The sequence below is a fragment of the Plectropomus leopardus genome, chromosome 19, assembly GCF_026936395.1.
Source record: "Plectropomus leopardus strain MGB_pleo_1.0 chromosome 19, ASM2693639v1, whole genome shotgun sequence".
Classification (NCBI taxonomy): domain Eukaryota; kingdom Metazoa; phylum Chordata; class Actinopteri; order Perciformes; family Serranidae; genus Plectropomus; species Plectropomus leopardus.
The window spans coordinates 22,883,067-22,898,090 of NC_142194.1; the positions used below are offsets into that span (position 1 = coordinate 22,883,067).

At 38.2% G+C, this 15,024-nt stretch overlaps 1 protein-coding gene across 1 annotated transcript; it reads right to left on the bottom strand.

Moving 5' to 3' along the window:
- Positions 1-1,472: 1,472 nt before the first annotated feature.
- get4 (guided entry of tail-anchored proteins factor 4) lies at positions 1,473-13,779 on the bottom strand. The gene is made up of 9 exons (XM_042507899.2): positions 13,595-13,779; positions 12,398-12,476; positions 9,887-9,968; positions 8,961-9,110; positions 7,504-7,642; positions 7,030-7,170; positions 6,620-6,695; positions 5,693-5,765; positions 1,473-4,726 (listed from the first exon to the last, which is right to left on the bottom strand). Exons 1-9 carry the CDS (start codon positions 13,732-13,734, stop codon positions 4,635-4,637), a joined length of 972 nt encoding a protein of 323 aa, XP_042363833.1. The 5' UTR covers positions 13,735-13,779; the 3' UTR covers positions 1,473-4,634.
- Between the last annotated feature and the right edge of the window lie 1,245 nt (positions 13,780-15,024).

Below are 15,024 nucleotides of genomic sequence, written 5' to 3' on the forward strand. Positions count from 1 at the left end.
GCTTAATACTTTTTTCCATTTCTCGTTGATAAGGAAATGTCTGCTCTATTGTTGTTCAGTTATAGAGGTACTAACTCCAACAAATCAAAGAAACAAGCTAACTTCAGTGTTACAGAGTAAAGGAACAGTTAACTTTAAGCTAATGTCACATAAACAAAGCCACAAAAAGCAAGTTACTTGTAACGAAGTGGTCACTACACAACGGGCATTATCCGACTCCGCTCCTCCAAACCGCAGACGAAGGTTGGCGAACCTTTTTCCGGCGTTTTTCGGTCAGCTCTTTGCATTTTTCCCCTTTGTGAGCTACAATCTTGGGCACTCGATAAAAAGTGTTGTTGGTGTCTCGGTTAGACCGCTCAGAGCAACAGTAAACAACGCAGACATCAGCATCATGACTGTTTGGTTGCTTCTACAGTAGAAAATCACTTCCTGCCTTCTGTTTGTATTTCGCGCCACAACGTCGCAGGGAAGTGACGTAAGTGGGATGACGTTTTTTTGTAGGCCAACCCGGAAGTCAGCATCGCACAGGTTCCCTCGTCACCCTTATGGGATTTTTGAATGGGATTTTCGATCATCGCCAAAAAAAAAAAGCTCTGTGACGAACACAAGTTTATGATACTTACAAGTTTTGTTGAGCATGATAATAAATCACAGGTGAACACCACTATTGTGTGTTTTGAAGGGTAAATGAAATCGCTAGACGCAAAAACGCTGTAAGTTCTGCACAGAACCGTTCAGCTGTTAGCCTAGCTCACAGACTGTAAATTAAGATTCTGTAGTATCTTGATTCAGTGTAGCACTGGACTGTTTATGTTAAGGACTATAAAATAACACAAGTGTAATCTGACGATTCTTAAAATAACATCTGTACAGATGTGAAGCCCAGACTGTCGGCTGATCTGATCGGAAAGCTGTTGTGATGTTTTAAATATATTGATGTAGTTTGAGGGTGGCAGATGCACTTGCATCCAGCAGCAAACTGATACGATGCTGATTTTCATGTCAATACAAGTGAAATGAAGGTTAAATCATGAACAGAAAGATCGCCTGTAAAAACTTGAAAGATTTACAGTTTCATCAATACAATAACACGTAACTGATAACTGATATAGGGATATGATGAGATCTGAATGAATAGGAATCAAATCTAAATCTCTCCAACTTGATCACAGCTTTTTGTCACCAGCGAGGCGCAGTTCAGCCTGAACTAACCTGTTACTTCACTGTTCTGTATTGGATTAATAATGGTTTTAACATGTCCTATCCTTGTATTTGTTAAAAAAGACCCTGCTTTGAGTTTAAATATTAAAATACATTTCTAAACTGTTTGTTGTTTGAAGTACAGGGCTAATATACTGTTTTGCTTAATACATACACATATTTCTTATGTTAAAAATTACAATTTTGCTTTTCTTTCTTAGTACACAATGCACTAACTTTCCACAGAATAAAGAAGTGGACAGGACAATATCTGTTTAGAGACATTCTCAAACTCTTCTCAGTTGTAGTTTATTTACTCAATTAGTGAATCATCGAAAAGGCAAACACTCCCCTTTAGTTCTGAAAGGAAAACAAACGATCGAAAACAAAAGCGTGATGACACAGACAGACAGGTCTTTGGTCACACACCTTTTTAAACTGCCAGATAATAAAAAGGAGAATTCCAACAAAACTGACTTTGAGGTTAACAAAAAAAGGAAGTGAATAATTAACGGTGCGTGATATGAGCATGTTGTTGTTGATCTGACTGATGAAATGTGAGCTGATGCGGAACCTAAAGGTCAGTTTTGCCTTGAATTCCCTTTAGACCTCTGTGATGTAGCAGATAATCCTGTCACCAGAACAAACACAATACTGTTAGAGTTCAGTCTTTTAAACATTTGAAGTTGAAGACGACTGCTGCTGTTAACCCTTTGAGTCTGTATCTTTAACATTAAAGAGCAATGTAGTCGCAGCAGAGTATGTACACTATTTCATCTGTCCCTCTGTAGCACTACCACATTGAGCCAATCCGTCCCGTACATCAAAAAATTGAAACTCATGAAACAAAGATTTATGTAAACAAATGAGTAAAATGTTCAAAATGACCCAATTTACTAGTCAATAAGTTATTAAAACAATTAATTTTCATTGAATTTGAACCTTTCTTCATTATTATCCAAAACCTAAAATCATATTCCCTCAACATGAGTATTATCAAGTTTTGTATTGTTCAGTTAAATATTTCACTGTTCTGATTCATACAATTATTTTATTTCTTATTTAGTATAAGCCATTTTTGTGTTCCATAATTACACAAAGGTAAATTAACATTACTTTATTTTGGAAGACCTAGTATTAAGTTGGAATTTGTCTACACGAGGGAGATATGACCCCTTTTAAGATTATCTGGAGCACAATTAGAGCTTTTTTTTGTCTTTTTTTTTTTTTTTTAAATCAAACTGACAAGACCTGGACTGATCGAGTGTCACCACGAGGGTGAAGAGAAGCTGAAGAATCAAATGTGTGAGGAAAGAGAGGTGTCGAGAGGAACGACAGAAGTGTGTTCTCTAAAGGCCGATAACACTGATGAAGAGCAGCTTTTGTTTGACTCACACTTCTGACTGTGCACTGGCCGAACGGACGCAAGAGAATTGATCCACTTGTAAATAAATAAAGAGGAAAATGAAATGGAACAAAAGAATGAGTGAGGAATAGTCAGGTATCCAGCTAGTTTGGATTTTAGCCTTTTGTAACAAGAAAAGCAAAATTCACTCCAACAGAAAGGTTTTCACAGTGTCTCATTTTGCTCCTTCAATAAACTTTACAGACTTTGAACCCCAACTTGGGACTTTTTCAAAGCGACATGTAGAGCCAACGACCTGCTGAACACAGACTTTAAGTGCTTCGAACACCTCATTGCCAGACTGTTTTACGACTCGGCAACTGTTAAAAAAAAAAAGAGAAATTGGATTTTTCCACACAGTTGCTCTTGAAGTTGCAAACAGCAGTTCAGCGAGTGCACAGTAAAACATGGAATCTCTACAATGGAGCTAGTTTTATATGTTTGCAGTTATTAATCACTTAAATAGAAATGACCCATGGAGGAGACACTGAGCAGAAAGGGTTTGTTTGGTTGATTTTTAAAGGGATAGTTCAGATTTTTTAAAGCAGTGCTGCATAGGGTACTTGGTGTATTACATACAGTAGATGTCGGTCAGTACACCACCAGCTAGGAGAAGCGGGCTGGTTTGGGAAACGAAAGCTAAGGAATGTACTGCTGTGGACAGAGTCAGCAGCAAAATGTGTTTTAGCCACCTAAAAAATCTATTACACTCTTAACCTTTCTGTCAGACAGCTCGCTCCTACAGGAAAGACGTGAATGTCTTCAGTTCCCCATTTATACTCTCATCAAAACCAGAGACTCCAGCGACAGAAACAGTGATTTAACATGACTGAACACAAGAGCTGCTGGTCTACCACTGCTTTAATCAGTTAGTTAGTGTTATTGTGTGATTTAAGTGAACCTAAATTTAAACTCCAAAGTCCCATAGTAACACAAACAAACAAACTCTTGGAGGCAGTGGCAGACCAGCAGCTCCTGTGTTCAGTGATCTTAAATCACTGTTTTTCTGAATGGACTGTGGCTGTGAAGACAGTGATACAACAGCTTCACTTCACTGTTAGAAATCCCTGTCTGACATTAAGGTAAAGCAGTGAGAATATTCTCATATAGCGTACACTTAAACTAATATACATTTATCAGTTGGGTCTTTTATTAAGTGGCCAAAATATATTTTGTTGCTGACCCCATCCACAGCAGTACACTGCTTAGTTGCCATGTCGAACTCCCAAACTAGGACGCGCTGACTGACATCTGCTGTTTGTAATATGCCATCTATGGGTAAGTACTCCATACATCCCAAATTCAAAGATCTTAAGTATCCCTTTAAGGTGTAAGAGGACCTTTAACAATAACTTAGAAAGAGCTCTGTTGTCTTTGTCCATACTGCTGAAGGACAAAGAGATGAGAAAGTGAGAGATGGTGTTGACTGCATTTAATTTACTACTTAATGAAGAGAGTTTCAACGGAGAAAGCTGCTGAAAAATGCAAACAGCCACACGGTGGCTCTGATGGAGCTCTGTGTGGCAAACAAAACAGTGGAGTAATTGTAGTGAGTTGAGTAAGCCCTCTTCTAACGATGTCATCTACAACGTTATGAAGAGGGTTTTTACTTGCGATGCTATCCTCTCCACTGGGAGACCATCCCCATCTCTTGGGAGCAGGTTTTCACAGGGAGAGGGTAGTTAAAAAATAATAATACACCCTAAACAAAGAGCAAGAGTCCAACACTAACAAAAACAATGATTAAAATAAAATAATATAATAATCTTACAATATTTCAACGCGGGAAGAGTTTGCAATTTGGTGCAGTCAGTCCCGGCAGTGCTGAGAGGGATGTTTTTGGCGGCCTGATACTTGCTCTGATTTTAAGACTGGATGGGTGGGGAGGGGTTTCTGAAACAGCACGCCTCTGAAAACACGGACCACCGCCTCGCCCCACCCACGCTGTGGAGGTGAAGGAGGGAGGCGGCATGGTTGTCCTCGTTTTTTTTTTTTTGTGTTCGTTTGTTCTCTTTGTCCTCGGGCAGGTTCAGTCCAGCTCGATGGGGCTGCTGTCCTCCTGGGCTTCTTCAGCGCCGTCGTCCTCCTCACCCGAACCCATCAGGCTGTTGAGCAGGTTTCCTGCAGGACGCAACACAGCGAGCATCATTCTGTGCTAACAACAGGGAGATGGTTTACAGTACAACATTACTTAATTGAGCAGATTTTCTTTTTCAAAAGGTGTTTGAATATAATTTGTAGCATTTTGAAGAAACTGTTTGACATTTTGGGAAATACACATCTAATGTCTTGCAGAGAGTTTAATGCGAAGACTGATACCACTCACATATCTGTATAAAAAATATATATATGAAGCTTAAAAACTGGACACAAAGGAAAACAGCTAGACTGGCTCTGTTCAAAGGTAGCAACTTCTTTTTAATACGTTAACTACAGAAAATACGTTGAAGTGAGATCAGTGTCTCGTCTCTAAAGCGTGTGGATCAGCTTGCAGCAAGTTTGACCTTCAGTGTGCAGAAATCTCCAATCAGAGCTTCCTGAGAGAAGATCTTATCTTTTCACATTTCAAAACCTCTCTGAGGAGGAAAGATAGGACACCCAGGTGTACTTGTTACAGGGTTCAAGGGTATGAGATTTTCACGATACGATAACAGTCTCGGAAAATGTAACCTTTTCATTGTATTACAGAAATATCACTATAAGCAGTCAGAATGACCGTTAAAGGAAAAGTGAAATTGCCCACGGTGTCCATCCTCTATCTGACACTCAGCAAGAAAGCCAGTGAGCATAATTAAGAAAAATAATTCTTCAATGTCTATAGTTAACCAATACACATGAAACTTAAGAAAATATGCATTCGGCTATCAATGTAGTCAGATTTAATGCGGCACAACTAATCCATACACACTGAGGGCTGAACAGTGTGATTTTCGTAGTGAACAGTGATGTAAAGTTGAGTCTTTTCAGATCACACAGAAAACAAACCTTAACACAAAACTCAGTGACACTAACACAGATGATCAGTGACTTTTGGTGTAAACAATCCGTAACATCAGTTCATATAAACTTAGTCTTGGTTTCACTCACCTAGCAGTCCGCCGTATGATGGAGACTGTTTGGGCGGAACGCCAAAGAAAAGCTGTCCTATTCTGTCAAGATACTGAAAAGCAGAAAGGTGTCCAAAAGAAGAGGCAGAGGAGGACAGAGAGACAAAGTTGTGAATAGGACAAGCGTAAAAACATGTCTACATGCACTGAAAGTAGGGGTGTGCTGTATCATACCATATAGAGCACAACAACATGGTCATAATAAAAAAATGTAATACCATGATGATGGCAATATTGAGACTTTTTGACATAATTTCACACAGCAACATCAACCAGGGCTGAAAGCCAAATTGCTACCAGCTCAAAGAGTTACGGTCTAGACCTGTTCTATATAAAAAGTGTCCTTAGATAACTTTTGTTATGATTCGGTCATGTACAAGCATGACTTGACAGTGGAGCACAGCTTATAGTGATCACAGTTACACTGCTCAATCGCCTGCACAGATCAAACAGCTTGAGGGAGAATCATTCTAAACACTCTTTAAATAATTTGCCTATAGTAATTAAATAGTCTGCTTTTTCATTTGGGGTCTTTTCATTCATGAAAACATCTGGAGAAAAAAAATTAAAATGACAGTAATTATATATATATATTTTTATTCCCATGATACTTTGCCATGCAGTAACCTGTGTGTTTCCAGTTGGCTCTTTGAAGCTGCTGCTACATGCACATTGCAATCATGACAGGAAAAATACAGTCATTCTCTCATTGAAATGCAGTAAATAGTGAAGCTGCCTGTAATAAATACACAAATGCAAGTGAGACGGCAATCTGCGTCACATCACAACACATTTATGTAAAGTGCAATAGAAATGGTAATAGTGGTGCACTGCAGCTGCAGTCTCATCACTTAAGGCCATTTCATACATGATGCATTGGAAGAAATAACTGAGCATTCACACTCACCTCATTATACATGGGGTCCCTCTTCAGGGAAGGTTGATATTGCTCACATAACACTGTGAAAACTGTTAATTTACCCCTGAACAAACAGAAATATTGTTTCAAATAGTGTACATTGTTATACTTTATCTAGTTTTCAAACACAGACAATTAACTGCTGCAAAGTACTATCTCAGTAGTTGTTTACAAATGTAATATAATAGCCTATCAACATGAAAATATAGCCTAGAATTAGCTTTGTTGTATTTGCTTTGCTAGCTTAAATAGTTTGTTACATGCTCAGGGCAGACAGATGACGGAGTCTTTACAAACATGATTTTTTGACAGGTCTCAATAAATTCAATACAATACAAATAAAATACAAATTACTAAATAAATATAGACCTAGTGTTGAGAGTGTAACTCCAACTCACCCTTCCACTGCCAGCAGCAGAAACCAGATAAAGTTTAGTAGAGGCTGGACAAAGGGAGGGCCCTTCTCTATGGACGGGTGTTTCTCTGTGTATGTGCTGAACACCACGGAAGCGCTGTTTTTGTTCTTTAAGCAGAGGAACCTTGAGGGTGGAGGTTCAAAGAAGGAAAGGACAGAAATAGAAAAGGCACACAGGATATAGACAAGAGGGAGACGATGGGAAAGAAAGTGTGCCACAGATTAGAGAGAAAAGGTGGTGCAGAAACAGAGAAATCAAAGGTGCTTTTAATAAAATGCTGACAGACAGAAAAAGGATCTGACTGCAGCCACACGTACTGGAGGAGAAAGCACTGATACCACTTTTCTCTGCTGGGCATTCTGAATACTACGGCTTTATTCATACAAATACTTCACTGGCTGATTTTAGCTCTAACATCGTGCCGATATCTAAAACAAATACTGGTATTTCGCTTACTGTAGGACGGCCTGCGCCACAAACATGTCGACCTCACTGCGGAAGCCTCGTGACGCTGAATACTCCACCAGCATCTGTGCACAGCCCTCCCCGTCAGACGAATGCAGGAAGTGGTAACGAGACTCACTGTAGTTTTGCTCTAAAAAGCAAAAAATATTTCAATATTCAATGCTTTAACAGTTAAAAAAAGAATGTCACAACTGATGAAATGATCTTCTCATAAAACTGTGCTGTCGATGCAGTAGAGACACAAATATTTTTTAAATTGAGGCCACATGACCAGAAAAAAAACAGAAAAAGGGGCGTGGCATTTCACCTTTATGATTCCAAACTAAACCCCCCCCCAACTGAATCAACGTGCAGAAAGACGTGTGCATCTACCGATAGCTCACCTAGCACCACAAGCAACAGCTCAGCCGAGAAGGATGCAATTTATGATTCAGTCTCGTGTATCATGACTCTCTTGTCCATAAGCAGATGCACAATTATTTCTGCGCAGTGATACGGTTGGTGGCTGTAGTTCAGTTGAAAGAAAATAGTTTCTACATGAAACTGCTCACAGCAAGGTCTGTGAATTACTTAAAGTAACTTTTCAGAAGTATTTTTGGCGCTCTAAAGCACCACAAGTTTTTGTGTTCACATGCACCAGCCGTGTATGCAGCCTGTTGCGATCGCTCCTGGGCAATTTCCCCTTGGGGATCAATAAAGTATTTCTGATTCTGATTCTGATCCTGAAGCCAAGTGGGATCTAGTTCCACTGAAGTGGAGAGAAGGCAGACATCTCTGTGGCTGAAATCCTCAACACTCAGCAACTCATAGCAAAACAATCTAGCCTGATAAATAGTATTACAGTGAAGAAGGAAAATTTGTTTTTTTTTCGATCTAGGGGTAACCTGTCCCTTTTAACTTTTACACAGGGGCAGGGCAATAATATCTAGGGCAACACACACCCATAGCAAACACTGGCTATGATATTCAGACTGAAGAATTTGTCAGTGTATGAAAGCTGGAAAGTGCCAGTCTAGGGAATGAAAATGGAGCTTTTTTGGAGCATAAACATGTGTCAAGCATAAACGTGTCAATGCTGAGAGAGGCGACAGTGGCACGATTGTCATGATGAGGGTTAACATGCATCATCATGCTGCTGGTGTGTGAGCTTACAAAGAAAACAGGTGTGGTTGTTTTGATGCACTCCATATGTTGCCATTGTGTTTTGGATTTCTCGTAGCTGGTTTTATGGTAGCATGTTTATTACTGTGAAATATTGAGGTATTAGGATAAATTGTGATTTTTAAGAGTCTCGAAAACACTTTCAGTCAGTTACCAAACATTTGCTGGTTATAGCCTCTCAACAATCTGTTTTACATCATTAGATTTTAAATATTTATTGTGAAACTTGTGAAAGGCATTTGTTGTTATCTTGTACATTTTAAATATCGAAATGATTAATTGTTTACCTTTCCACAAGGTGACAGCTAGCAGCTGGTGTAGTTTTGGGTGACCCAACTTGCCGGACCCTCCTGTGGACCATTTCAAGGCTCTGGACACAAACGCTACTCTCTCTGGAGAGTTAGGGTCCATCGGGCTGAACAGCTTAGCCAGGCTTTCTGCTCAACACACACACACACACACACACACACACACACACACACACACACACACACACACACACACACACACACACACACACACACACACACACACACACACAAAACCCAACAACATTAGAGAATGTCCTATGTTTTCTCCTCATGAAAGACAGACTTATCTAAATGTCATGAAACTGTATTGCTGCAGCATTAATGAAATGTCCCAAACAGATCCAGCAGTTCGGTACAGTAAGTATCATAGACAAACAACAGTGGATCTGCACTATATTATTTATATTTATTTTTAAAGCACAATCCATCACACACTGCAAGATGGGTATGCCAGCAAATGCCTCACTGCATTAAAAGAGTGGTACTTATTGATCAGGACATACTTTTAAGTATATAATAAATGTTTACGTTTTACATTTCAACATTGGCCCTTTTTCCAATGGTAACATTATTCTCGTAAAGCCTTATTATCTTTCATAAAAGGATGAATTATATTGGCTTTTAATTTGCATTCAGAAACAATGGAATAAAATTTGAATTCTTAAGTTTCCTCTTTAGATGTGTTTTGAGGCTGCTGTGAAATGCACTTTAGGCATGTTAAACAATGAACACAGTGACAATGCAAAGGCAAATTTCCCAGCAAGCTGATGGAAACATGACTTTCTCTTTCACACAATGAAAGGACAACAGATACAAAACACATCAAATGTCCAGAAACGATGCCTTTTAAACAAATATTTTGATTACAGGTAGTCTTTCAAAGGCTGAAGGCCGCCACTCACCTAATGTTTCATCATCAACTTTTGCCTCAGACTTCTCCAGCACCTCCAGTACCAGCATGGACAGGTCTGCTGCACTGTTTTGCTGGAGATGAAAACACAGCAAAGTTTATCTTTAGTTTCATAATTTCAGGGGGATTTGGTGTTTTAAATGAGTACCCTGGGGGCTAGGAGAAAGAGCTTTAACGATCATTATGTCATGAATTTATGACCCAAATGGCATCTAACTGATTCCTGGCTTAACATCCACAATCATAACGTTTTTTTTTTCAATGTGTGTGTGTGTGTGGATGGTTATCTTACAGCTGGAAACGTGATAATGTCCATGCAGCATGCTTTTTTGCTCAGTCTTGTTTCGGTCTCAGACAGGACTCAAGATTTTATTCCAAGACAGGTAAAAACCACAACTACAGCGATATCACTGAAAAAGGGCGATGAATAAAGACTGTCATGTTGATTTAAGCTCCTTAGTGTTTGAATTTGTTTGCTGATGAAATACTATGAAAAAAATCCTACACATAAACATTCACCTCTGCAGCTCTCTTTGATTGTTTCATCAAGAAATTTCTCATGGTGGCTACTACAAACACACACACACACACACACACACACACACACACACACACACACATATATATATATACAGTGTGGCAATAAAAGAGGTGAATGACTAGAAATCATTATTTGTTTTCTGAAGGCATTTTTAAGGAAATGTGGATCTTTCAGATCAATTTGAGGAGTGGTTCACATGTTATACATTTTATTGTTTGTCATTGGGTTGTGATTGTATTGTTATTTTGTTGTTTTTATAGTGATGTAGATGACACACAATTGTACATATATGCTGAACCAAATGATGCGTCAGCTATTAACACCATCACTACCTGTCTGCTGGTAATAAATAAATGGATGAGCAATAACTTCTTAAAGTGAAATAAGGACAAAACTGAAATTCTATTCGTCGGCCCTAAAGCAAAAAGACAAATGCTTTTAAATAATCTGGGGAATTTGACTCCCTGGATTAAATCTGAGGTCACAAGTCTTGGTGTTATCCTCGATTCAGATCTTAAATCCACAATTAACAAGGTGATGAAAACATCTTTTTTCCAACAAAGAAATATAGCTAACGTACGGCTATTTTTTAATCAAAAAGATGCAGAAAAACTGATTCATGCCTTTTTCTCAAGCGGACTCCGTTACTGTAACGCACTTTTTACTGGTTTACCAAAAAAATCAACTGAGACACTTCAGCTGATCCAAAACTCTGCAGCTCGACTGTTATTCAGAACCAAGAGGAGAGAGCACATTAGTGCAGTTTCAGCTGCTCTGCACTGGCATCCTGTATCTTTTTGAATTGATTTTAAGGCCCTTCTCCTTCCATACAAAGCCCTTAATGGGCTAGGACCAAGTTAATTGCTAACTCTCTTGCTCCTCATGTGCCTTCATGAACGCAACCATTATATGCAGCTGGTTTATTGGAGGTTCCAAAAAACAGCCAGAAGAAAACTGGGGATGCAGTGTTTGTCACTATGACCCAATGCTCTGGAACACACTGCCTATAGATATCAAAGAAGCCACCTCACTAAATATTTGTAAAAGAAAACTAAAAACGTATCTCTTCACATTAGCCTTTAACTAACACCGATGTAACGGCTTTGCATTCTGCTTCACAATTACACACTGCTGCATCTCTTTAAAATGTTGTATTTTCCTCAATTTTATGCATTTTAAACACTCTACTTTTAGCCTTATTTTTATCACTAATGTCAATATTTTTTTTTATTTTCCATTTTATGCATCTTGTGCATTAATTTTTGTCCTTATTTTATCTTACTTTTTACAAGTATTTTCAAGTTGGTTTTATCCATGTGAAGATGCATTCTATGTATTCTATTATGACCTTATTTTCATGTGGGTTTTTATTATGTCTTTATTTCTTCTGCGTCTCCTTATGTGATGTAATTTTTTTTCTTGTGAAGCACTATGGGCTGCATTTCGTGTATGAAAGATGCTATACAAATAAAGATTATTATTATTATTATTATTATTATTATTATTATTATTATTATTATTATTATTGCAAGCTGCCATGCAGTGTGGGACTCACATTGGTCAGGCCTTGACTTACCCTGAAAGTCTTGTTCTAGTCTCTGTGTCACTCTCGGTCTTGACATGTTCTCAGTTTAGGTGGTCCTAACTACAACACTTATATACAGTGTGACATGTGACAATCTCATTTCAACATTAACTTTCTGCACACTGTCACACACAAAGATAGAACCAATAAAAAGGTTTTACTCTTTCATGCACTAAAGATGACAAGCTTTTAGACACATCTCTGGTTTTACAATAATGATAAAGTGAATAATGCTGTCCAACAAAGCTACTCTGCAACATAACGTTGTAATTTCTCCCCGTGGGTTCATCCATTAACACATACACACCTGACATTTAACACTTGGTGTGAAATATATCAGGCCAGCTAATCTGGCAGAAATGTAGAGCAGCACATACCTGGTTATAGCTGAAGAAGAGTAGAGCGCCATTGTACATCAGCTCCCTGGCCTCAGCATGTTTTGCCTGTGACATGTACCTGATGAAAGACAGGAACATTGGCATTACCCCTTATCAAGACAGACACAAGATTTGTTTACGTCACTCAAGACTATGGGGCTGCAAGATAAGATACATGCAGGCTGGTGTGTGCTTCAGATACAAAACAAAGTATCAGTGTGAATACTGCAATGAGAATAACAATTTTCCTCAACACCACACGCCAGCTGCAGCATTTTTAGACTACCCATCTCGCATGTATGAAAGGATTTCAAGTGTTAACATTGCAATTGTGACGCTGGTCATGAAAAGTGGCAAGAAAAAGACAAAAAGCAGGATGTTAAACGTACTCTGTGCGAAGGAGAACTAGCTTTGACTTGTTTGGATTCACAACACATCACCTTAAATATCAAACTATGCTCCAGGCAGATATCCAACCAGTTTTGAATGACAGCTAATTAATTTATTACCCAAAACAGCATCCAGATTTCTCTGCTGCTGTGTCCTCTGGGTTACGAACACCAGAAAGTGTATGAATGATCATTAATGAAATCGACAGACACTGGAAAACACACCAGTACTTATGACGGACGTATTCTAGATTTTGCAAATTTGACCAATGGTGACGTAAACATGACCAGGTCTAAATCACGATTAAATAAATAAACTAGACAGTAGGTAAAACGATACATAGCCATCGTAACGTTAGCTAGCCCAGATTGCGGCGTTGCTGTATGTGGCTGTCTGGCTAAATGCTAACACAGCTGGACAGCTTCAACACAATTTGGGACAAAACAACAAGCCGCTAACATCAGTAATTTTTGCATATGATGTATTTTCCAATAACGTAAAAACACTGCCTTGTATGAGCGGGCCAAGTAACTATGTGTTCGGCTACCATTAGTTGTTTTGCTAAACACGTAGCTAGCTAACTAGCCGTAGTTAGCAGTCCCATTTTGTGATTGTTGATGATTGACAGCACAGCTGTCCATACAGACGGACGTGCTAACACGAGTGGGTGGGTCCTAAGTGGAAGTCACCCAATCACAAACGGACAAGCATATAAGCAAGGTTGACAGCAGAATGATCTGGAACAGGTAGGCCCTAAAGCCAAATGACTATTACAACAGCACCCATTGACGTGAAACGGACTCTTACCTAAAAAATAAAGTCCTGTACATCTGATGTGCTTCATAGTAATCCCCTTTTTCTACACTGGCTCGCAGTTTTCCTTCGACCCGCTGTACGCCTCCACGGTTTCTGGCACTGGAGCACCTCAGAGACTCCTGCTCCGACATCGTGGTTGCACCGCAGCAGCGCTCGAGCCAAGTGTGTTGACAGTGGGAAACCGGAAAGCTTTAAGCAAAACGGACCCTCTTCGCCTGCCGTAGCCGGCGTGCTGTGGTCAGAGCCGCTGAACATAATATTTAATAAATACTTATTATCAAACAATAATTTCTTGTCTAAATCCGTGACCTTTTTCTCAAAAATGTACGAATTAAATCTAAATATATTATTATGATTTTTATCTTGTAAATTTACAACTTTAATCTCGTAATATTACTACTTTTTTCTTGTATATTTGCGACTTAAATGTCGTAATATTATGACTTTATTCTTGGACATTAACCATTTGTTTCTCATAATATTGCTACTTTTTTTCCCCTCGAAATTGCGACCTTATTCTCCTAATATTATTCATATGATTATATATTATATAAAAACGACATTTAAAAAAATAAAAACAGAGAAGCAATTTATTAAAATTATTAAATTTATTATTTATTATTTTATTTATTATTATTATTTATTAAAATGTATGTTGTTTTTAAAACATCTGGATTCTGAAAAAAATTAATTAAGGGTAAGCGCTTTTTATGTAAATCTTATTTATCTATTATTGTATACAGCTTAATTGCATTTTATGTATTATGCATTTGAAGGCATTCAAATAAGAAACAATCTCATCATTAAACACACTAAACCTAGGGCTTCATATATTTGGCTTGTGCTGATAAAACTTTCACAGTATGAGAAATGTTATTAACCAGAAAGCCATCCTTGCTGTTGCCCATGACAACTCCATAAACAATGAGAAAAGTTTTAAGTTGGAAAGTTTTGGAGAAAATCGGTGATGTACATCAAGCCATGAAGCTTAAGTAAACACATATTGGAAAAATAAACAATTTGTGGTGTCAGCATCATCACAGAATACAAAATTATTGGTTTCAGTTCTAAATTATTGTTGTAATTATTTACTGGATAGAATTTGGTTTGGATTTAGTGGGAAACACAGATGCAGCTCATGAAACCTTGTGACCAGCTGAACACCCAGGAGGTAGCATGGTTAAGGAGAAATTAAAGGACTTGGTGTTAAGTGAAATGTTCACCATCACATGGTTCCATGAGGTTTGTCTGAGAAGTCTCTCCCTAAAGCCATATGTTATTAATTCCATATTATTTTTTGGCTTGAAATGACCTGCATATTGTTAGAAATTGGTAGAGGAAAAAAAATGTATATGTATTTTTTAAAGTTAAAGAAAAAATGTCCAGAAAATTATATGTCTCATAATCATAAATCTATATTT